Source organism: Strix uralensis, chromosome 5, assembly GCF_047716275.1.
Source record: "Strix uralensis isolate ZFMK-TIS-50842 chromosome 5, bStrUra1, whole genome shotgun sequence".
Classification (NCBI taxonomy): Eukaryota; Metazoa; Chordata; class Aves; order Strigiformes; family Strigidae; genus Strix; species Strix uralensis.
In genome coordinates, this window is record NC_133976.1 from 54745514 (window position 1) to 54769973 (window position 24460).

The 24460-nt window shown below is 38.5% G+C and overlaps 1 protein-coding gene across 15 annotated transcripts in view; it reads left to right on the forward strand.

Annotated features, from left to right (window-relative positions):
• The window catches only part of CNOT4 (CCR4-NOT transcription complex subunit 4), an 82013-nt gene that overhangs the window by 21050 nt on the left and 36503 nt on the right, over positions 1–24460 (forward strand). For 14 of the 15 annotated variants that reach the window (XM_074870862.1, XM_074870872.1, XM_074870870.1 and 11 more), the window contains exons 2-3: positions 15711–15957; positions 23398–23595. In XM_074870862.1, the coding sequence (XP_074726963.1) occupies positions 15784–15957; positions 23398–23595 (372 nt within the window). In that variant the 5' untranslated portion in view covers positions 15711–15783. Of the gene's footprint in view, positions 1–11149; positions 11932–15710; positions 15958–23397; positions 23596–24460 lie in introns of those variants that run through there. The other variant, XM_074870867.1, reaches the window with a different exon arrangement.

Below are 24460 nucleotides of genomic sequence, written 5' to 3' on the forward strand. Positions count from 1 at the left end.
ATGTGTGGTTACCTGTCAGATGCAGAGATTTGTAACATTAAATTTGCTTCTCATAGGTTTTGTGGATCAAAATTGGGGAATATTTCTCAGCAGTTCAACATAATTTCCCAATGTACTTCTGTGAAGAACTGTGAAATTTCACAGTGTGTTTATCTGTTGCCTGGTTAACTGCTGGTAACGAGCTTCACAACTTCTAATGAAGTTACAGAGGGAGAACTTTTCGTGATTTAAGCTGAGCATGAAAGTCTTTATACTTGTTCTGTCCTTTCTGTATGGTGCATTTATTTCACTTGTGTTTAGTAGATGCCGGGTAAATAACTGCTTATGCTTCTAATTGCTTTGTCAAGTTGTAGTTGTTGTAAAAGCGTGTTTATAAAAATGCTAAAGTCAGCTCTAGGGATAGGAAATAAGAAGTTGTGGAAGGAATCCAGTCTCCAAAACCAGTCAAACAGTGGTATGTATTAATGGTACTTTGCCGTTTTCCTTTATGTTTCTAAAAGTACAGAACTTCGTAATAAATTAGACCAATACCATGTGCAAGAACTGCTGTACTGGATCAGAATGAAATTATCTAGCCTTGTATCTTGCTCTGGTTAGTGGCTAGCAGCAGATGCTCTAGGGAAGACTCTAAAATCAGCGTGAACATAGTGATACTTCCTAGGATGCTTTCTGATAGTGGTGCCTAACTCTGTGGAATTCTCCAGCCCAGGAAGTGTCTAGCCCAGCCACTTCTTGGCAGTATATCTTCTGTTTAATACTGTTTAAGCTACTTGCCTTACCCTGCATCTTCCACCCCGGTCATTTTGTCTGATTATTTTTAAACTATTTAAATTGTCATCTTCAACCTTTGATAGCAAGGAGTTTCATGGTTTAACCAAGCACAATGTTATATTCATATATATATATATATATAAAAAATATGTAACGCATATAAAGGGCAATATATACATATTCTCTGTTTGTCTCTTCCATTCTACTTGTGTACCCACAGTACCCTTTTTCCAGTGGGTCAGTTTTCAACCTTATATGTTTGGTAATTCTTGTTATTCCATCTGTACTTGCTAGTTCTTTCTGCGTGTGGGAGAGGAAAGCAGAGTTGTTCTGAGTACAGGATGTAAGGGCACTGTAGATTTCTACAGTGACATTGTTTGGTGCTTTTTTCCTAATAATTCCTTATATTTAGTTTGGCTTTTGACTGTGACTGATTACTGAGCTGATGTTACAGGAGATACTTATGACAGCTCAGACAGCTTGTTCCTTAAAATTACTAGGTAGATTGGTGCATCATTGTGCTCATTTAGAAGCTGTTTTTCCCTGGTTGCATCATTTCACATTTAGCAACATTATATTTCATACTATTTTATCACTCTGCAATCTCCTGAGATCCTTCAGATTTCTGTGCTGGTCTTAAATGATAAGTCCTTTGTTGAAGTAACTTTTGTCCACTTCCTCCTCACTTTCTTTTTCAAATTGCTAATAAATAGAATGACTTATGTCTGTGATACCAGAGAATTGTGTGGAGCTCCCATGGTAGACTTCCTTTGGTCCTTCTTTTGTTTCCAAGTTTTAAAAATCAATTCTTAATCTATGAGAGGACAGACACTTCTGATGCAGCTTAGTTTCTTTAGAGAGCTCAGCAGGACCCTATTGAAAGCCTTTTTGAAATTTAAGGAGAAAACAGAATTGTTCTGGTCCACATGATCAAAAAAATTATTTATGGGTGTAACTTGTCGCTCCATGAACAGTTGTGTATTTTTTTCTTTGTTTTGACTTCCTGCTAATTCTAGCTCTAACTAGCGTGATCATTGGACTTGATTACAGACTGAATCTTAAAAGCTGCAGGCTTTGTGATATTTGTTCACACCTGAAGAATCTGATATGTTTCTGTTTATGAATGGATACTTTTTGGGTGGTTAATACCTGGCTGTAAGCTAAAATAATGTGCGGTACCGGAAGTACCATTTTTGCCTCTGATTCTCTAAACCCAAAGGGAGGAGAGGAAATTCCGTCTACTTATTTTCCCTGACTTAGCCTAACACTTTTCTAAGCAAAACATTGCACACTTGTCCTTTACTAAAAGGAAAAGTCCCTTCTAAAATGTTTTTACTGTCAATTCCTGCTCTTAAAAATCTGCTACTGCAGCTACCTGTTAAAAAGCATCTGTGTAAACTCATTAGCAAAAGTCTTGAAGTACTGGCTCAGCAGGTAGGAACTGTGCTCCTCCCCAGCTGTATGATCAACATGTATGACTGATCAGACTCTGTGAAAGTAAACCTGCAAATAACTTCTAAACTAAAATTGTGGAGACAGACCCAGTCCAACTCTTAAGCAAAATGGCTTTAAAAATAAATGTGGACTAGAATTTATAGCTCTCTTGCATAAAATGTTTGTGAAGAGATTTATCCTTTACCCCACTGAAGTTTGATTCAAAATTGCCTGATCAAGCATTAATTACATTTGATTTTATAAATTTGCACTCTGCATTTGTAGCAAGTAGAGCTTGTGTTAAAACATTATTAGATAAAGACCCAATGTGCAAATATTAAAGGGAAAACTGTTTTGCCAATTTTTCAGGCCATGTATATTAACACATTGGGGCTTTCACAATCATATTCTAATAAATGGAGGCAAGAAATCCCAGTTCTAGACTGCTGCTTAATATAGTCGAAATTTTTGTGTTATTTAATGGCTGGGAATGGCAATTCATGTGTCAGCATTCTGTGACTGGTTGCTCTTTCCCAAACTGCGTGTTTTCCTTGAAAATTCAAAATGCAACTTCATTAACTTTGGCTTGATGCTCCTAAAGAGAAAATTCTAGCTTTGTTCTTCCTGTGCTGAGTCAGGAACACTTTGAACCAGGGGATCTGTTTGATTTCCCCTGCCCCCCCAGCCCCATTTCAAGAAATGACTGGATGAAATGTAATGGCTTATTTTCACATCAGACCTGAATTTGGAAATTCATGTTGTCATGTATTGCAGTTGTCTGCATTATGTCTGCTCTGGACAACTGAACTCTAGACCACAGCATATTCAAAAAAATGTGATGTACATGAAAATAAACTACTGCTGAGTTACCTGTTTTGGGTTTTTTTAAATAAAAAGCTATTCATCTTTGGTTTGAGTATATGTAACCAGAGTCATTAAAAGGCTAAGTACTTGAATCAGACTTGGAAATATTTTAAATGGTATAGTGCAAAAACGCTGATAAACAACAAACTGTCAGAAGCTGTTACTACTCCACCAGTTTTCCTTGCACTTTCTCCTGTACAGAGGAATGGCAGCAGCTGTGCTATTGCTCCTACACCATTATCTCTGGGTCCAGCAATATGAAGTGATTTAATAGTTTTAAAATTTAACTTTTACTGTGTCTGTTCTATTTCTGACCTTTTCAAGAATGGCTTGTGTGGTGATAAGCAGTTGGTTTTTGATCATATCATCACTTTTTTACCTTCTTGCTGCTTCTTCAGTTAAAGCTAAGAGGTCTAGTTGGTAGCCACCTGCTGAGGTTCCTGCTCATAGGTCTGACCTCAGTGTGGAAACTTCTGCCTTGAGAAGAGAGAGGTGAAGTGTGGTTCCTGCTAGCTTTCCAGGGGAGCAGTTTCAGCTCTGGATGAGAGGTATCTCTGGAGTTCTCTCCATTGTTTTCTGACTCTTTTTAAAGAATGTAGATTTTCTTATATTCACATTAGGTCTCTTTTCCTTTACTTTTTTTTTCTTTTGAGGTCTATAGAAATTTTCAGGAGTGAGGCATGCTTCCTGCTGATACTGAATCTGTACCATTCAGACTATTCTGTTTATCGCAGTTCTTATAAGTTCTGTGAAGGCTTCATTGCTTCATGGCATCCAGTAGGACACTTTGAATTATCAGCAATAAAACTACAGCCTGGAGAATCAGAGGATGATTTGAGATCTTTGTAAAATAACCACGTAATTCCAGAGCGAAATGAAGATCAAGAATTACTGTGGTGTATTTTTTTCATAAGTTAAGGTTAGACTTTAAGGTACAAACTATTGCTAGAACTGAGGGGAGGCATTGACACAGGTGCTTCACAGTTTCTGACCAGGGGAGTGAAGTAGCTTGTGTTTTACTTGTGTAAGAATAAGCAGACATGTTCAATCTAGTGCTGTATGTGACTGTTGATTTGTTAATCAGTGTGTCATACAGCATACTTCATGCCAGTCCTCTAATCTCTGGCATCAGCTGCCAGTGAGTTTCAGGATAGAGTTGTGGGCACTGAGGAGTGCATGGACTTTGACAAAGAGTTTTTATTCTCTGAGCTCAATGCTTTGCATTATTACTTGATTAGCAGAAGCACTCAAGCTGGAATTACTGCTCATCCAGAACCTATAGATGAGCTGTGTAAGGATTTCTCTGTGCAGATTTCTCAGTCTTAGACTTGTTTCGGTGCTTCTCTCGCCTCCAACCCAACTAAAAAGTCTTAGTCTTTCTGGATTATGAAAAAACATGGGAGACCTAATACTGTTTTTGCTAAGAAAACAATAATTAGGCTGATATTATGTTCATGTTTGCTGTTTAAAATTACTTGAAAAGCATGTAATAGGTCTGTCACTCTGTAATACTTAAAGGTCAGGTTATCCTTTTGTTCTCATTTGAAAACGTTGAACAACTGCAGGAGTTGAAGCCTAGAATAAATACACCTTAATTGAGGTGGGAAGAAAACATCAACATTAAGTAGTTGATCATTCATTTTCCAAAGGTTGTTTTAAACAAATTTTAAACACCTACATAAATTTTAAAATGTGTTCTCTCTCAGATTTTATGGTGTCTTAGTTTTTGCTTTCCTGATTTCAAGGATGCTACTGAAGGGAATGGAGGAGATGTTGCTAACACTGGCTGGATCTCCCGTTCCCTAGATCTGAAGTGCATTCAACTGTATTATTAAGCTTCAGAGTGAATAATTGTTAGTTTTACTCATGTCTTGGTAATATGGAAAAAGGGGTACCTAGTACATTCACTAACACCCTTTCTGTTCAAGAAAAGCATCTCAAGCAGTCTGTGGAATTAAGAACAATGTTCAAGGGGGCTCTTGGCTAGGCCAGGCAAGTGGGGTGCTGAATCAATCCCCCCTGCTTATGCATAAACAGAAAATTTACTACTTGCCATGTGTGTTGTGTGAGGGTTTTTAATAATACTAGTATGTGGCTTATATACTTTTCTGGTTTGTTACCACTTAATATTGCTGTGACAACTCAGCAATTCATAAGGGAGAGTTAAGGAATTTGGAAAGTTCTTGAGATACGTAGCAGGTAGAGCCAAGAAGCCATGACCTGTGATCATCTGGTCTTCTATTTTATGCTTAGTTTTCTACAAGTCAATTGGGATTTTTTTATGAGCTAAAGGAATATGTATGTGTCTTTATAATGCATGGCGCTACAAGTAAGAATGTGTGTACCTTTGGTGTGATCAGCTTTTATCCCCCTTTTCTGTGCTGTTTCTCACCTGCCCTCAGCAGCTCTAACTTTTTGTAGTATTCCCAAGATAATTTCAGAAGTGTGTGTGTTAACTACTGGATACTCTTTCCCTAAGAGCTAAAGATAGTGCTGCATTTTTAACAATTGAAGATCCTTGAATTTTCATAAAATAAGAAATTTCTTTATTTGGATTTTTTTAAGGTGGTACGCCTTAGCACCAATTGCATTTTCCTTAGTTATGCTTTCTGTGGAAGATACGGTTTCTGTAACTGCTGTTTCAGGGGCAGATAACAGATAAGCTATAGAGGAATGTATTTATCTAATAGGTAATAAAAAAGCTATCTGGAGATCTGTTGGCAGGAGGTTTAACTGAGTATTATTTTTTCCTTCATTTGGATAACATAAATATCCAGGAATTAATAAGAAAAGTAGTTACACGGTTTTTGCACTGTGTGGGGTCAACTGTTGTAATTACTGAGTATAGCTGGACAAGCAGGCTAGGAGTTAAAGATGTTGTGGCAGTCTTGTTTGTGCTGCACCATGAAAATGCAAATAAGAGGGTATTTAATGTAAAAACTTAGCTGCTTTTTAATGCAAGCTTAAAAAAAATTGCGTATGCTTCTTTCTGAGCATACTGCATTGATGGTGCTCTGTGCTAGGTGGTATTGAAGTGATGGTGTGACTCTTGTTCTTCAGGCATCCTTTCAGATCAGGGGAGTAGTAATATTAAGTGTATGTGAACTAATGCAGATGGAGCAGCAGGTCAAAAATAAGTCCTTCTGGTAAATTATCCAGAAGGTGAGAGCTGCTGGCAGGATGTTGCAAAATGGGTTATATTCAAATACAGTCTTGCAACCTCAAGTGGGGTGATTTTTTTGTGTTGTGTGAGAATTTCTGGGTCGTCTCTCTTTGAAAGGCTGTGGAGTTCTTCAGAGCTGAGCTTTTCTTTATAATTGGATCTGGGATACTGAGCATTATTATTAAGTATGCAATCTAATACAAGCTAGCACAAGAAGTTTTCATTACAGAATGGCATGTTCTTACCTCTTCTTCAGGGAAGAAACAGTCTGATAAAAACTCCAGTAGCCGGAAGACTGGAGCAGTTGCTGGTTTTCTCATCTTTTGGATGAAGGCATCCTAGGAAAATATGAATAGGCTGAATGGTGCTGGGGAGACCGATTAAAAAGTGGGAGATGGTGAGAGGGCTGCCTAGACAGGCTGAGAGCTGAGCTGAGAGGGCAGAGAAGGGCCTGAATTGCTGTGCAAAGGGAAAGGGTAGTGCTGGTGTGGTGACTTACACAGCATGTTGTGTGTTTTGGGTTGTGGGTTTCATTTTTTAAGTTCTAAATTGGTCTGTAGATAATGTCTTTTAAAATAAGTTTGCATAACTCCCCCATCAAAAACAGTTTGACAAGTGTTACAATGTAAGTCGTCTTCTTAGTGACCTTTGTCACTTAAATTAGCGTTTTCCCTAGTAGTCAACGTATTCAACATACAATTAATACCCATTGAGTGATACTAGTACTGAGTTCTAGTATTAATTATACTAGTAGAGTTCACTAGCTAAAGAACTGAAATCTGTTTATCTGCTCTATCAACTTTTCTTAAAGGCACAGTCAGGCCATGTCACTTTAATTTACTAGTTCAATGATGTGCTCACTTTCACTGGAGGAATCAGTTCTTTTAAGGTGAAAAAAGCTTTTTTCTTTTTTTTTACCCTCAGGAAAGGAAAATGAGGATATGCTATACTACTTCTGAAATCTTGAAGGATTTGGAGATATAACCTACTGCTAACATTGCTACTTTTCAATAATCGGTTTCAAGTTTTGTGAACATACTGTCTTGCATTGCAAGCATGTCTAAGTTTGTATGACTTGGACACTGTGCTAGTTTAAAAATTCCATGTAAATATTTTTTAAAAGAAGTTATTAAATGCACCAATGATACCGGATTAAGAAACAAACTCAAAAATCAGAGCAACATACTAAATACTGAAACAGCAACAACTTAAGTGTGGGTAATGAAGACTTTCTCCTGAGTTAGTTTTTAAAAAAAAGCTTTGTTTAATTGTAGATCAACATATATAGTAGTTACCAAAAACAACTTTGTAGTTGTTTTTGTAGTTGATTTAGAATCAGTTTAAATTGAGGGGAGGGTTAACTTGCAGTTTGTCTTGAAGTTGGTGGTTTTAAGTCATAGTGAGCAAAAGGCAGCAGAAGGATAAGAAATTCATAGGTATGTGAGATGCTTCAGTTGCACAAAGTCATGGTTCAGTGTGTTGCAACATTGGATAAGTTGAAGCTTAAAGCCATTCCAGCCAGTATCCCCAAATTTACACAGGATAGCACCACTGAAACACCTGTGTCTAGGGCTTTTAATCTGCAGAGGTAAAAGCACTGGAAAAAATGGATGTTGGAAACTGTGAAACAGATGGAAGAGCAGGTCAGTGAGGTTGATCTGCCATCACCCACCCAGCCTCTGTGCCTTGCTGTAGGGAGTTTGAGTGAGTGAACAGTGTTAGCCCGTTATGCTATACATTACAAAACCCTCAGTCTGCAGGGGTACTCTGCACTGGTGCTGAATATGTTTTATTATGTTTGTGACTACCTTTACAATTAAACATAGTCGTATCACAAATTACTGAATTTGTATGCATTAACAAAGCTTTTAATTTGAGTCTCCTGTCTTTTATAAAACACTTTGTTTTTCCAAAGTACTGTTGCAACTGTCCAGTAGTGCTTCTGTGCTAGAATATGAGTCTTCTGCCATGAAATCAATATGCTAGTCTTCAAACACAGAGAAAACTGGTATACTAGGATGTGGAAAGAATAGTTTTCCAGTGCTAGTAGTGCTTTACTGATTTACAAGAACAGGTGTCTCTCTGTATGTATCACCTTACTAAGGACTGAATAGAACACAGCATTATGAAAAACTTGAACTATGGTATGTTCATGTATAGGTACCCTGACTGTAGAATGTGTTCTGTGCTAGGGTGCTTGTGAACAAAATAAAGACTCTCCGTTCCCCAAATAGCCTGTTTAATATCTGCCTGTGGTTGCTGCATGATTGCCAAGCTAATATATCTAGATCCTCTTTCTGATGGTGACTGGTAGCAGATGCTCTGAAGACAAAGTACAAGAAATGGAGTAGCACCCTTTTTTCCCAGTAACAAGAGACTTAGGAAATTCAGGATAGTTCATATAGAACATATTTCATGTGTACCAGGAGATGATGTATCTATTTTTTGACAGATTTTTTTGCATGATATGTTATGGTCTCTGCAACATTCTTTGACAACAGTTTGTGATGTATAATCTGCTGTATATAAATCTATATAGGTATGGCTATTTTGTTTTACCTTTTGCTTAAGCTTCTCCTGCTTGTGTCCTGAGGAGTTGAGAATAATTGTGCTGGAATATGTATACCAGGATTAGATGATCACTGTCTGTGAAATAGGCTTTTAAAATATTTAAACTAATAATTGTATAGCTCACTTCTAATTCATTATCCAAATGTTTTTCACATCTCATGTCTATGTATAGTGGTGCAATAGGTACAAAAATGAAATGGGGGCATGCAAAAAGAGAAAATAAGGAAAACTAGCCTTCAAGTTCTAACACGAATGAATGTGGGAAACTAATTTAGACAATTACAGAGCAATATTATGCTTTTAATTTCATTGAATGAGTTGACCTAGATGCTAGGATAGTGTTGTCATCTTGGATAATTGTGTCCAAAGCTCTATGTGCTTGTGGATGAATTTGTCAGTCTTATTTGGCCTATTTTCTTTCTAAATAAAGTTTAACACCTTGATTCTGCTCATGATTTGTAAGAAAGTAATTTGAGTAAATGATCTCTTACTTGGCATTCATGTGTCACTGATAGTATGTAGCCCTTTATGCATAAAAGTTGAGTGCTATAACAATAAGCTGATAGTGACTAATACTTGGTTCAGTTTAAATGAGAGAAAAGCATCTTTGTGGTATATAACTTTTTTTGACACATAATTGTCTTGAAATAGTTTATGTTCACTCTGGGTTTATAAAGAATGATTAGTTTCCCTTGCGTTTAGCAGGTGGCATCTGACTTTTCTGTTTTTGTTATTAGGGTGCCATGAGGGCATTAGGTTGAAACTTATCTAGTGAATTGTTTGGCTGATTTTTTGCGTTGTTGCTGAGTATGCTGCTCAAGCAGCTGCTACGCCTAGGTGCTCATTCCTATAGCTTCACCATGCTGGTGCAAGCTCCCTGCATGGCTGTATGATGAACTGGATGGAGGATTGATTTAGGTAAACTATGACCCAGCAAAAATAGTTATGTTTCAGTCTTGTTGGTTCAAGTGACAGTACAACTGCTTATGCTGGTAGAATTCAAAGTCTGAAACCGTGAGAGTGAACTCCATAAGCACCTGCAGGGAGGCTTAAAGCAGAGGAGTCTCTAGACTTCAGTTTTGTCCTCTTTGAGCTAAACAACTTGGGGATAATCCTAGTTAGTGTAATGCTCGTTTTAGAAATACTGAGATGGCTACCTGATTCCTGGTCATACTTTCTAAACATTTGGGACTTTGTCTACCTCTTAACTCTTCTTACGCATTTTGTACTGTGATCCAAATACAGCTGCAGACCACAGATAGAATAATAAACATTATTGCAGAGAAGAGATGAGAGAAAATGGACTGTGCAGTTACTGAGCATGATTTTGCCACGAGTAGTACAGTTTGCTTTAAATCTTCAGCATGGTCAGGAAAAAGAAATAGGAAGTGAACTTTCCCTCTGTCTCAAATGAAAATTAACTTGGATGAATTCAAGAGCCTGCTTGCTTGCCACTGAGGTGTCTTTGTTCTCAGTCAGTAACAGTGCCACAAAACTTAGAAAAGCACAGCCCGTTTTCAGTGCTCCTGCCGTCTCCTATATCAGTGTTGCTAAACAGGTGACTGTAAAATATCACTATTTTGATGTGAGTGAAGCGCTGGTGAGAGAAAGGGATCACTCTCCTTGTGTAGTGCTCCAAAAAATGACAGGCAAGTAGAGGGTAGTATGTCAAAGAGGTGGCCTGGGGAGGTTCCTCAGATTTCTTCTGAATTGTGCAGGTGACTTAAGACACAAGGCTAGATGTTTTGATGACTAGAACATCCATCCATGATTTGGGACATGCATATGTGAACTTCTTCCCATATGAGTTCTCTGTGGGGCCCTGAATGACTTAACTCGCTGGACATCCTGCAGGTCTGCGTGCTCAGAAAAGTAAAAATGGGCTTTTTTCTGCAGCCTGCCTATGAAAGGTTTGATGTAAACCTTCCACTGGTCACTGCAATGCAATGAAATGATAGTCTTTCTTAGGTTCAGAGACTGAAGGAGATCAGGATTGCTTTCCTTTCAGCAGAGTCACTCGCAGGAGGAGGTAGTCCAAAATGTGAGTCTCAGGCCACTGTGCTTCCACCCGCCCTGCCCCCGGACTGGCCTGGAGGAAGGCAGTGTGCTGACAGAACTGCTGCTGCTCCCCTGATTCAAGACAGGAATAAAACCATTCAGCTGCTTGTAGTCTGCTTGCTTTTCTGCCTCCAGCTTGTATGTGGGATCACCACAGAGGTTAAGTGTGGAAAGGGAACTGATCCTTCGTCGGGGTGGGAGTGGCGGTCTCGGGGAGGGGGGGGGGGGGGAGGGGCGGCTGCCTTCCTTGTGGCGTTACACAGGCAGCATCTGCAGCACGTTTTTGAGAATTCTCAGTGCTGATGAGTTTCAAAAGATACAAGGCCATGAAGTTTAAATTGTTTGTAAGTTTAATGAGCCCTTACTAAAGGTTGGGTGTGTAGACTCCGACCTGTTTCACTTCAAGTGTCAGGTATGTTTGAACTTTAAGTGAAACATTAGCTAACACATGTCTGGATTTTTTTCCTTCGAGAGGCCTTAAGTCTCAAAATATTTTCTGGGATGTGAGTCCTTTACTTAGTTTTTTCATGAGTAGATTTTGCAAACTTTTGGCTGTGACACTTCTAGTCTCTTAAAGCAAGTAGCAAGGCTGTATACAACCCATTGTGTGGGGGATTGCTCCCCTGGAGCTAGCTGCCCTCCTGGGGGAGGACTTAAAGTTTAAGGGACCAGTTTACTTAAATGAACTGCTAGCAAGTGGAGATGTTCTGGTGTCTACTGTGGGGAGGGGGGAATGTGTGTCAAGTCTCAAATTGGCTCACTTGAGCAAAAAGAATGCATAACAAGATTTTTCCCCTGCACCCCCTTTTTTTTAATGACCCCTTCTAAAATTAAATAGGGAAGATAAACTGCTGGAAGATAAACTTGCTCACCTCAAGTGAAAAAGGGAAAGGCAACATCTTCATCCTAAATGGACTGAAATCACTAGCTGTATTAGAAGTAAAATTGTGTTTAGGTTAGTACCCTCAAATAGTAGGATCTCTTTTTCCGAACTGCAAAATTTGGAGGATTTCATCAAGAGAAACAATTGTACAGTGGAGCTGATTAGACACAGCTGTCAAATCCACTAAGTAAGCACTTTTAAAAATTAATGAAAAATATTTTTTTTCATTTTGCATGTGTTTGGAAAAGAAAGGAGCTTATTACTTGGTATGATGGAAGGGATAAGACACACAACTATATCCTTCTATATTTTGGTTATTACCTATTACAAATACACTAAATCTAAAAGATGCTGCTAGACACTGTCCACCTCTGCTCCATCCCTGCATGCATGAATGTTTTGGCAGAGTCTCCTGTAAACAGGATGTGGAGCTGTCGGAGCCCTGTTTGACTGCAGTTGTCGGTGTTTTGGAAAGTGTATGGACAAATTCTAGCTGCTTGTATTGTGTGTTTACACGTGTGCAACCTTCCTTCTTTTTTCTTGAGGTGCTATTAACTTAATCTCTTTGAAAATGATATCAAAGACCAAATACTCTGGGTTAAACACAACATGTAATACTGTCTTTTGTTTTTTGTAATTGCTGTGTTACTTTTCCTGTGATGTTAATCTTGAATTGTTTGGAATAGCCTTAGTGCTGATTAGTTACTCTGTGTTTCTTGGTAGTGCTATATGAACAATTCATTAATGATCCCTTACTATGCATGTTATTCCAGTTTTGAAAAAACAAGCATTGTTCTGATGCAGAGTTGAGACGCAGACCCTGGTATAATAAACCCTCCTGAAATGGAGACACACTTCAGTGGAGAATCTCTAAATGGGGTGCTTGAATGGTCTTTTCCCAAGTAAATAAATATTGCTTTTTACTTAGTTTCAAGAAACATGGCACACAGCTGCTCTTTACTCCTTGTTGTAAAATAATGGGCCGTTTGCTGACTGAAGCAAGCTATTGGCATTATTGCTAGCAGCTGCTGAACTCTTAGTGTTAACTTAAACAGCTCATAAATGTTAATCGTGTTGCAGTTTTGTTAGAGCTTGTCTGCATATCCCAGAGGCACTAGCTAATATGTCACACTTTTTTCACATGAACTGATGACAGTTCTTAGCAGAGATTCCAAATAGTAACTTCATAATTCAGTAGTTTTGCTGTGGTGGTTGAAGTTTCTTCAAAATTGCACTTTTAACTACAGCTTCACTCGTACTAGTATAGCTTTATTTAGACATGTTTCAGTAGGCTCAAAGCTGCTGAGCATGCGGCAGAATGAGTACACAGTCGAAGGGAATATGCTGTCTGCTTACTGACCTGTTGTTCGGAGATCTGTGACAAAGTCAAATCCAAATCTAGACTGAACAAAATCCATTCAGTTTATCCCATGGTTCAGTTTAAAGTTACTTTCATATTGTAATTTTTTTGCTGCTATACAAGTGTGAAAAGTTTGCAGGAAATGTAAGGGTTGCTGTAGAAATGTGTGTAAGTTATCTGCATAATAAGCAATTAAATAATGTGTTGTGGCCTTTTAACAGCAGTCCCTCCCACTCTTCAGCCAGTGGGAATGAGTTCTTAAAAAACAAGACAAAGCTCCCAAACAAACTGATCCTTTCCTTCAAGTCAGATTTTGCTAGTGTTCTCTGTAGAAAACACTGGTAAGGTCCCAGAACCTGGTTTTGAGCCTGTCAAAATGATTGTAAATATAGAACTAATGAAAACATAGATAATGAAGTAAAAGCTGCAGTATTACTGTAGGAGGTTAACTTTTTTATTTTAATCATTGTGAAGGTCAGAAAGAGGACAGTGTTGTTGCTTATGCATGCCATATAGAGAAATTGTGCTACCAGTTCTAAAATCTGTTCTCTTGTCCTTACTTCTGTGTGAGAATACAGTGGAACTTCTCTCTAGGGCAGTGGTGTACGTTTACCAGAACTGCACCTCGTGCCTAGAGGCTATATTCCCTACCAAGCTACTGGAAATTGCATAGTCTAGGCTTCTCGTATCAGCCTGTGAGCACAGGTTAACCTAAGTATAATGTGCTTGTTCCTGTACAAAGCTATATACTCTCTGCTGTGTATCTGGGTGATGCTTTGGTTGTCTGTGTGTCTGTGTATGCTGTTCCTCTTCAGGGTTCTCTCCTGTCTGCTTGCAGAGGAATTTTTGTCCCCGAAGAGATGTACAGGAGAGGGACAGGTATTGCAGACTGATGCTAAATGGATCCTATCGTATAAGGTGGGAGGTCCCAACTTGAGCTGGAACCTCTCAGGCTTTACAAGATAGACTTCATGCAAGGAAGTATGGTTTAGAGTGTGGAAGATCATAAAGAGGACTGGCTCTTTGTAGTTGTTACAGTTTCAAACCAAAGATACATAAGGCTAACACTACAATGTACAGAAATTTGTGAGCAAGGGTTTGATCACAAAACATTCAGTCATCTTGTTTCCAGAACAGGAGTAAATGTCACTCTTCTTCGAGTAGGTGGATGTGAGACTTTATTTCTGGACTTCCTCCTAAAAGCCTGGAGAAAGATTGGATAGTACGTGATCTAGTAGTTTTTGGTTAGAAATGAAACAAAACTCTCTGGGAAAGTAGTGGTGACTCCGGATTGTGCGTGTGGTTAAATTATAATTGCATGACTGATGTTTTGGGAAAGGCATAATTGTAAAAAGAATTTGGTAATGTTTGAGAACTTTTGAGCTCAGTTATTTGTAAAGAAGTGGTGTAGTTTATTACAGAAAGTATGACCATCCATCTATCAGTTCTGGTCACATCTTTTTCAGTACTTTTCAGTGGGATTCTAGGTTGTGGTGGTGTGGTTTTTCCTCCAAAAGGTCCACTTAAAAATTCTACTGTTGCCCTTTAATTTTGTCCCGTCTACATGCATGTTTCATGCAGCAGATTGAGACAGCTTGCTGAGATTAGGTACAACTTTAAATATCTGGAGTGGTACTTAAACGAAGAAAGAAAGAAGAAAAAGCCCTAACTGATTGCTTGTACAGTGATAATTGCATGTGCCCTGTTTTGAGTCTGAAAGTAACTTTTTTGTACTGCATTCTTAAATGGGCAGAATTGAAGCATACTCAAATGACTGAGTTCAAGAAATGAGTTAAGAAAATGGTGACCTGAATTTTGGTTCTCTTCAAAATTCTGATCCAGAAGTGCCATACTGGGGCTGCAGTGTAAGTTAAAACTTAGGGTTTTTTTGACCGCATGTATTTATTTGGACTTTGGTGTGAATTGGATGCTGATGAAAAGCATAAATGACTTGATGAAAGTTGTCCAACACATGTAGAAAACTGTGTACCTGACAAATCTTAGTTAATGCTATAGTCCTAAGGCTGATCTCAGAGATCAGTCTCTGGACCAAAAAATGTGATGGACAAAGAAATGAATCCTCCTGAGTAAGAAGACTTCCTTGGTTTTGTTTAGTAATTCTGTAACCCTACTGAAAAGTCTGAATGGATGACCTAAATGTTGTTCTAAATCTCTGATTGTTCCAAGTCGCTGAGCAAAGGAATTAATTGATCTTAAACATGAAGTTCTGCATTCAAGGATTTGACTTTGGATTTGTAGATTTCAAGAAAGCAATAGTTAAAGGAACTAACAGCACTTAGAATCAATGTATGGTGTACACTGTTAAGCATTTTTTTGCAGCTGTACAGTTTGAAATCCAAATAGGCTAGTGAACTGCCAAAGAAGTGCTTGCCTATCCACCTAGAGAGGTACATCACCAGTACCATCTTTCATATTACTCGTGTGACTCATAAGTAGGAAGAGACCCCCCAAGTTTATTAGGGAGTAACTTGTGTGTTGCTAGATAATTTGTTGGGGAGAAGGAAAGCGGTGAAGAATGAAAGTATTAAAAGGTGCAAAAGAAAGATTGTCAAAAGTATTAATCACCTTTTTTTCCCCTCTTGCAGACCTTCAAGTGCTGACCTTCTCCTCTGTCTATTAAGTTATTATAAACTTTTGCTGCTCTGCGAACATATAAAGATGTCTCGCAGCCCTGATGCTAAGGAAGACCCTGTGGAATGCCCCCTTTGCATGGAGCCTCTGGAAATTGATGACATCAACTTCTTCCCTTGCACCTGTGGCTACCAAATCTGTCGTTTCTGTTGGCATCGTATCCGCACTGATGAGAATGGACTTTGTCCTGCTTGCAGAAAGGTAAATATCCTGGAACAGCGGCTTGTCTTGCACATATCACAAGGCTCTTGCATTGTGTTGGTACCAAAGACATCCTTTTCCTTCGGGGAAGCATTCTTCTAGTCATGGCCTAGATCAAGGGTGAGGTGTTGGATCTTTCAGATTCTATCTGCATATGTGTCGAAGCTGTTGTGCAGCAACAGCTAGTCTTGGTTTGTTACATTGAGAACTGGATTAATAGGGGAAGCTGTGGATCAGAACCAAGGCATGCTGATGCTGGGAGAACTTCCAAAAAAAAAAAAAAATCCTTTGAGTTGGGGTGCTCATGCATTGACGAACTTTTTTCAGGAAGGACAGTGAGGATTCCAGCATCAGGGGTTTGCTGAGGGCCAAGGTTCATCTAAACTAGCAGACCTGTCTGAGGCAAGCTTATAAAACACCTGCTTGTTTTGTTTGTGGCACTGGAGCTTTTAATCCATATTTTTCTGGACACTGAACATGTAAAATCTTTGGAAAATAAATCAAATGGTGTTAAATTTTAAAGCATTTCAAAATCTGGTCTATTTGTCTAGTATATTCTGGTCTTGTTGCCAAATGCTTAAAGGTAGTGCTTTGAGAGTCACAATTTCTCCCTGTCTTAATTGATATCTGACTGATACTTTGGCCACAACCATAAACTTCAGCTTCACTAACTTGTCTGCTTTTTCCTTTGAATTATTTCCCTCTTCCTTCTAGTGTTTTACTTAACCTCATTATTTCCTTGTTTAATAAAATTCTTTCTCAATATCTTCTTCTCTTTAATGACTTCCCTTGATTGTAACTTTCTTGCCTGGCCTTCCTTTTTTTGTAATCACAGCTACTTAAGTCCCCTCTTTCTCCTGCAACTTAATTGTGATCCCATCCTCAGTTTATGCCTTTGTTGGCTTCCTGTCTCATATTACAGCTCCCTTTTCAGACCCCAAGTAATCTTAGTTGGTCTCACTATTCACTGCCACAGCTTTCTATAAGCACTTCCAGTCATTATTTTCTTGCTGCTCTTTTGGACTTTGGTTACACCAGACCTATCACTGCTAAACTGTGTTTGGATGCCTCTGCAAGCGTGAAGGCTATTGCACAACAACATGTGTTTGTTAACAAATAGCACAAATTGCTGTAGTATTTGAGCTGTGGAAGATCCACCTGTCATCGACCAAAACAGTCTCCGCATGTGATACCTGCTGTAGATGACATATGCTGTATAGTAATTTTCATAGTACAAGCAAATTTCTACTCTTCTGGTACAACATGAGATTGCTGGGTTTTCCTTGTCTAAATTGCTTCATTTGTCTGGATTTATTACACAACTTTTTGCCAACAACTATTTGATTCATCTCTGCCTGTTCGTTATTAGAAGTTTGTGGAATATATCTGAAAAATCACAGAAGCAACATGCTGTTCACTGCCTCTGGGTATCTGAATTCTTTGAAATATGGATGCTGCTACAGCTGAATTTCTTAATGTGGAATAATCTGGCGTATGATTGGATGTGTAAATATTTTGCTGAGTTGGATACAGTTTGCTCAGAAGTTGTTTTGGGAGGAAAGCTAGGATGAGTGCTACAATGGAAGTGAAGCACACGGACCATTCCAGGGGAGGAAGGAGGCCTCTTCTTCAACAATGGATGAGGATTATGCTCTTGGTACTTTCTTCATCCATGGACTGCAAGATGTTCTTGAGTAGAGTTGCAGCTATATCACTGGATTGTAGGAGATTTGCATGGAGGCAGCTGAGGAGTACACTCCTTTCATGGCATAGACAAAGACATTGTGGTGCAGAGGCCACATCACGATCTTGGGAATAAATCATTTCAAGCTATGTTGTTGATGGCAGCATCAAATAAGTCTGAAGAAGCCGTGGTTTGAAGTGTGCTGGACTTTCTGAACCAGGTAGGTGTTTTTGTGTGCAGTGTGTCTAAATAGTTCCTGTCTGTGTGTAGTAAGGTTTCTGGGGGAAAGATCTAAGCAGTTTTCAAATTCATATCTACTATGGTGTGTATTGGTTGTGACCACTTAAAATGCTGAAGTACTGAAAATGGTAAAGCAACAAAATTTTTGCAGGAAAGTTTGTGGTAGGTACTATGACTTCAACAGGTACATCATGTTTATAATATGTATACCAGTGCAAGATACAGCCAAATGGACTGTGAATAAACATATATTAAAGCAAGGCTGAGTATGTTATGCACAATTACATCATAGAAAACTGCTATTTGTGCCGATGGTATTGAATGCAGTGCGAGTTTTCCAGTGGTTTTATCACTAGTCTGTGTAGAGGAGGAATGAAGAAGTTTCCTATCCAGGGATTTTGGTTGAAGGGGTTGGGGGAGATTTTGGAAAAGTCTGTGATAAAGTAGTTTGGCTGCATAATATAGTGGTGCCTGTGCCATAAATTTGATAGATCCTAACTGTGCATTGCATATATACCGTTATTTTCCTAAGCTTCTCTAATTTACTTCTAACTGAAAAGATGTTAGCTTGCAGCTTTTTCTACAAAGGAGAAGATGCTTCTACATGCTTAAAATGTTATAAACATTTGCATGTGCAGACTGTGTTCATGTGGTTGAAGTCAATTGAGTTAGTGTCTCAAGTTTCCTCCTGTTAGTAACAGTAGTGGACAAACATTTACTTTGTTTTGATTTGTGAAAGTAAGGTGCTAGTATGAATTTAGCTTGAATGCTGGTTGGAAACTCGTACTTGTTAGTCTTAACACATTAAGAGCTTTCTAAGCTTCATCTCAATCTCCTGAAATAGACTCAGAAAAAAACTGTTTAATTCATTAACTATAAAAAGTACTTTCTTAAAAAATAGAACTGACCTGCTTTGAGTCCCTGATGCCCTCCAGAATTGTAGATGTAGTCAATTGTAAGATACTAAGCAAGCCTTCCTGTTTTTTCCAGTTGATTTCTTAACTGTGAATGAAATAGCAGCTAACTTGTCAAATTAAAATGAAAATATGCTGTCCTCAAAAGAGACTTCTGTAGCCAAAAGCTGGTTTACAGGTTGCCAGACTTGCTCCTTGTCAAGACAGTGATTTTTCTTTGCAGTGATTTTTCTTTTTTTCTTTAAAATTCAGCAGCCTAGGTACTGTTTGTCATATGAATAACAAATTCCACTTCTGTTGCTTGTGTTGCTTTAATAGAGCATAGCACCCTCAGACCTTAGTGTCAGTTGGTGCAATTTTTAAATCTAACAAAACGAAGCCTAGCTCCTTCACATTTCTTAATTGCTTTGCCCTTCCACCAAATACCCTTAAATTGATACACAACTGCTGTTGCAGTGTGGCTTTGCCTTGTTCTTCAGTTCTTTGATTTAGCGAACCTAATTCCTGCTAGCACCTTGTGTTAGAGATGGGGAGAAGTAGTAAACTGCTACATTTGTCACCAGAAAAACTAACGTGTTTTAGGCATGCTTTTGTCCATGTTTCTCCTCCTGCTTCTATGTAAAAGAAACACCTGGTCTTAATGCACAGTTTCCAAATACCAGTTGTTTCTTCTGGTGTTTTTAATCCCAGAACTGAGTAGTTTGGTGCAACAATTGATATTTAGAAATTACTATTTTTTTTCTTGATGTAAGTAGTATGGTGTATACTATGCATAATAAACATTATTGACTTTCTCTTGTATTTCTCATTTCAGAACCTATTCTGTAGCAAGGCAACAACTGGGAAATGTTGGTACATCCATTGTGTGGAAGGAATGTGACCCATCTGGGAATGACAAAAGCCAAGTGCTTGATAAATCCCAGCTCAGCTTTCAACAATTGGGAAAATGTGGGGAAAAAAGTCAGAAAGAAAACAAAACTTAAATGACAAGACAAACTTAGGAAGACTGAGAATTCTTCAAGGGCCATCTCTGATTAAAGAAATGAGACTACAGAAGAGACATTTGAACTTTTGATGAAGTTTTTAGGACTATCAGCCACTTGCAGTTAGTGTAAACCAAATCTGGTCTTTTTCTGTGTTGGCACATCTTGTTGAGGAGGCTTCCATGCTTTTTGCTGAAGAGGATTTGCATAACTTAAGTGGAGGGTATCAGCTAAACTCAGTGAATCAGTGATGTTGATATCTCTTTGTCTTGCATCTGAACATACATAAATGCTGATAACACTTGATATAGCTACTTTGCTTGAATCTCAAATCTTCTACCAGCTAAGAATTGGTGACAGTAGGTTAAACAGATATCTTGCATTTCAGGGGGGTGTGGAGGGTGTGGAAGTGGTCATGTCAATAGCATTGCCACTTTAGGTGTTGCTTCTGGTACGTGTGGTCCTCTCCCTACCCCTATGTTGTAGGGTTAGACAGAGTAAACAGATGAAATGGTACTGTGAGATACCCCAGCAGTCAATCCACCTTGCTTGGCTTTCAGAGCCATGTTCCTCCAGCCTTTCCCGCATGCGTTCTGTCTGTAGTTGAACTATTATCTGAGTTCATGAACTTCAGCGCTGTGGGAAGCAATCACTCTGAAAATGAAATTATTCATTGTCCTATTTGTAGACTGACTTTACGTCCTTATTAGAAATCCTGTTCTTTTCAAATAGTACTGCTTAGAATTAGCTTCTGAAATGTTGGTGTTGTGATTACTTGCCTTGCTCCCTCCTTAAATGCACAGTATCTCTTACCTGTCATTATGCAACACACATATAGGTAGGAAAATCCATCTATCACTTCTTAGGATTGGGTTTCCGATTTATTCTTGGGATTCAGGATGTGCACAGAGATTTATTTACAAGTCCTCCAAGTCAGGATATCCAACTACTCATATTCCTTAGAAGCATAAAACATGTCATAAGTGATAAACATACATATGAAGCATTTTGTATATAATACACCTCTACAGTATCTAGTGAGAACTTTTGATGATTCTGTTGCTCAAACAAGTGCTGTTATCCATGGTGGCAAACTGCTGCTACTTCTTAATTGTTGAAGTCTTTATTTAGGCAGCCTCATAATTTCTGCTGAGATGAAGACATTTCTCTTCCTTGATTCCTTGATTCCCTGATTCTGAAGTTGCTGTTTAGTTGTGTGCCTCCCAGCAGTTCTTGTGCTCTCCTGTACAAATACAAACTACTAGTTTTACTATGGACAAATAAATATTCTGCTCAGGGTTATTCTTGAGCTACCTGGGATGTTTCCTGCCTAATGTTCAGGACCTCCAGTAGCAAGTAGCAATGCAGAGGAGGAACATACTGTCTGACTTGGTTCTCATTTGATGGCTATACTTGGCAAGAAAGAAGCTGATGAACTTTGTCACTGTTTGCTCTAGTATTCTTGGACCTTCAGGAACCTTACTGAACCTAATGAAAACCATGAATTCATTTCTTGCGCAGTACCGGAGAGCAGCACAGTTGCACGCCTTGCTTTGTGTAGCATGGGATGCGGAGAAGGAATTAATCTGTGAAAGGGTGGATTGTGGGTATAATACCACATAACTTGATGTAGGGCGAGCCATTTTATTTTTGGAACAATATCTACCTTATACTGGTGCACTTATTTTCTTCCCATTCCGACCTGAACTCGACTGTGATAACTGAATTAACTCTCTATTTGTCGAGCAGTATTCCTCTTCCCTGAAACAAACCAATATCTATTCTTTGTTCTACGTGATTGACTACACAGACTTTGAGAAGCTCTTTAAATAAGTGAAATGCCTTGCAGAATTATTCTGCATCTTCGAAGTCTTCATGTGTACATGTGTTAAAACAGAAAATAATCATTGTCTATAGTTAATCTCAAATGACTTTACTATCCGGTCATTGCTGTTCATCAAGTACACTGTGAAATCTGTATAAGGTATTCAGTGTTACTTGTGAATAACATAACTTTTTAAGAAATGGTACAGCTTTAACTCTTCTTCAAGGGTAATATGAGTCCTCATTGTGTTTTCATGTTAAGGACTTAGTTGTGTACCTTTGGCTACTGCTAAAGCATCTTACAAGTTTACATTCCTTTGTGATACTAAAAACATGTACTAGAGGACTTGGTGTTAAACCACAAGATGCCATCTGCTGAAGTCGTCTGCGGCATACTTTCAGAGGATGTCTCAAGTATAGCCTAATGGTGGTGAACTTTAAACTCTTTAAACTGTAAAATGGGCCTTGTTTTGTTTGGGGATGTACTCAGAAGACTATCAGGTCTGAGCACTTGGTGGCTCTTTCAGTAGAATCATGCAAGTATGAGGAATATATGCTTTTAACCTAAACCTTATTTTCACCTGCTGCTGTAGATTTTTCTCATGTCATTTAGTATGACAACTAGTTTTGTATTCTGCCATTAACAGTGGACAGTCAGGGAAAAGTCACATACATTTTTTGTTGGACTTGCACACTGAAACCTTTGATTATGGTAGCACAAGCAAAAAACTTAGTTCAACATATTGGTGACCTTAGCTTCCTTATCTTAAGTCTTTATCTTAATACACATCTGTACTCTTCTCATTTTCTACTTCATTTCGCTGTTTAGAAACACTTCTTTTTGTTTGAGATACAATTTTACATGTTTCTTTCTGTGCTTATTGTTGCTTTGTATATAAAGTGTGAAATTTAACTTTTAAGTCTGAGAAAACTGGGACAGCTAAGGAATATGGGACTGCTTTGAGGGGTAATCTGGGGCAGAGGACAGTGCACTGTGATCTACAACACCAGGCTAAAATAGTGCCTTTATAGTGAAGCTCTGCATGAATAGAGCAATCTTTCCAGGTAACTCTGAGGACATTTGTACTTCTGCTAGATACTTTTGAGATTAAAATCTACAGTGTTAAGTCTGTGTTTGAGGAGTTATCTGTAGATGATAATCTTGAGGTTAAAAATCCACCATTGTCCAGGGAAGACAAAGCCCAAGTTTCAAAGTGGTACCTAAGCACGGCAAGAATACTCTGAAATCAGTATGCAGTAACTGTATTGAAATCTGTCTCTTTGCTAGGAGAAGTTAACCATGCAAAGATTGAGATGTGTAATGGTGTTACTGGCTTGAACTTGGTGGGGCACTGAAATTACATTTGTATTTTGATTTCTTATCCTGTAGACTTTAATACGCTTAAGTATCCAAATCTGTATCAGACAACTAAATGTCAAGTGAATATGCAGGGCACGCTTTCACCCTGCTTACTACGCTACGTTAGTGAAGTCTTAACAGAGTGTGTTGGCTGTCACGTTGCGGCTGCTTGCAGTGTTACCAAACTGAGTAGGCAGCTGGGTTAGAATGTGGTTATTGTCCAAATCAGTATCATGTCTATAAATAGGAGAATTCCATGAAAATATGCAAGATGTTCATCTTTCCCAAAGGACTGAATAAGCTGCTTCTATAATGTGACTGGCCATAACAATCCGAACAGTATAACAGAAGAAATTTGTGTTAGAACATCAAAATTAATGATTTTCAAATGTGTTGTTTCTTATGGGTTGTTTTAATGGTATTTGTTATATTTAGCCATATCCAGAAGATCCAGCAGTGTACAAACCACTCTCCCAGGAAGAGCTGCAAAGGATAAAAAATGAAAAGAAACAGAAACAAAACGAGAGGAAACAGAAGATATCAGAGAATCGTAAACATTTGGCCAGTGTACGGGTTGTACAGAAGAACCTTGTTTTCGTGGTAGGGCTATCTCAACGCCTAGCAGATCCAGAGGTGAGAGGTTCACACTTACAGATCTTGCTCTTAACTTACTGTCAAGAACCATTAGAATACCCTTGTGCCTGCCCTTGTCTGTTTCCCTGGTGGGTATAAAATGAAGTAGCATTGAAAAGGTTCACTACTGCTGAGGCCCCTTCTTCTTAAGGGAACCTACTCATCTTCCTCCTCCAAAACAGCCTCAATATGTGTTCATGTCTTGGTTTTGGGAATACAGATGCTGTTTTTTTTGTTGAGGAAATTGTTCTTTGTATTTGTTTAAAAATGGCTTGTTAAACTAAAAATAAGCTTAAGGTTTTTTTAGGTACTCATTTTCCTAGGCTGGATCTGCTTGTACTATACAGCTGTGTCGTGCACCACCAGTTCTAAAATGGTGGCTTGGTTGGATTAAAGAACAAATATAAAGGGTAGCACAAACCTGTAGGGATAGAAGAAGAAAGCCAATTCTTGAATTGTAACTAGGAAGGAGCATAATGGTGATGTCAGTTGAGGGGGAAAAAAAATTAGTAAGAGGAAGACCCAGGAAAGAGTTGGCTTCCTACTCTGCATCATCAAAAAGAAGCTTTTTCATTTGACAAAACTGATTGTGTTTAAAAGGTTTTATCTGCTTCCATCATCAGTCAGCTGCAGCTGGCTAGTGGTATTAGCTCTAATGAGTAAAAGTACCTTGAATTAAAATATGGAGGGAGTGTAATATGGGATAAGATGGATGGCTTCAAAGCTATTGTGCCTAGTTAAATTCACCTGATTTGACTAAATTGTCTGAAGAAATCTCAGATAGAAGCGGCTCTTTTTGAGGACTCGCAGAGTATGGGCTACATTTTGGTAGAGTGGGAAAGAACAAATGTAAAAAGCTGCTTTT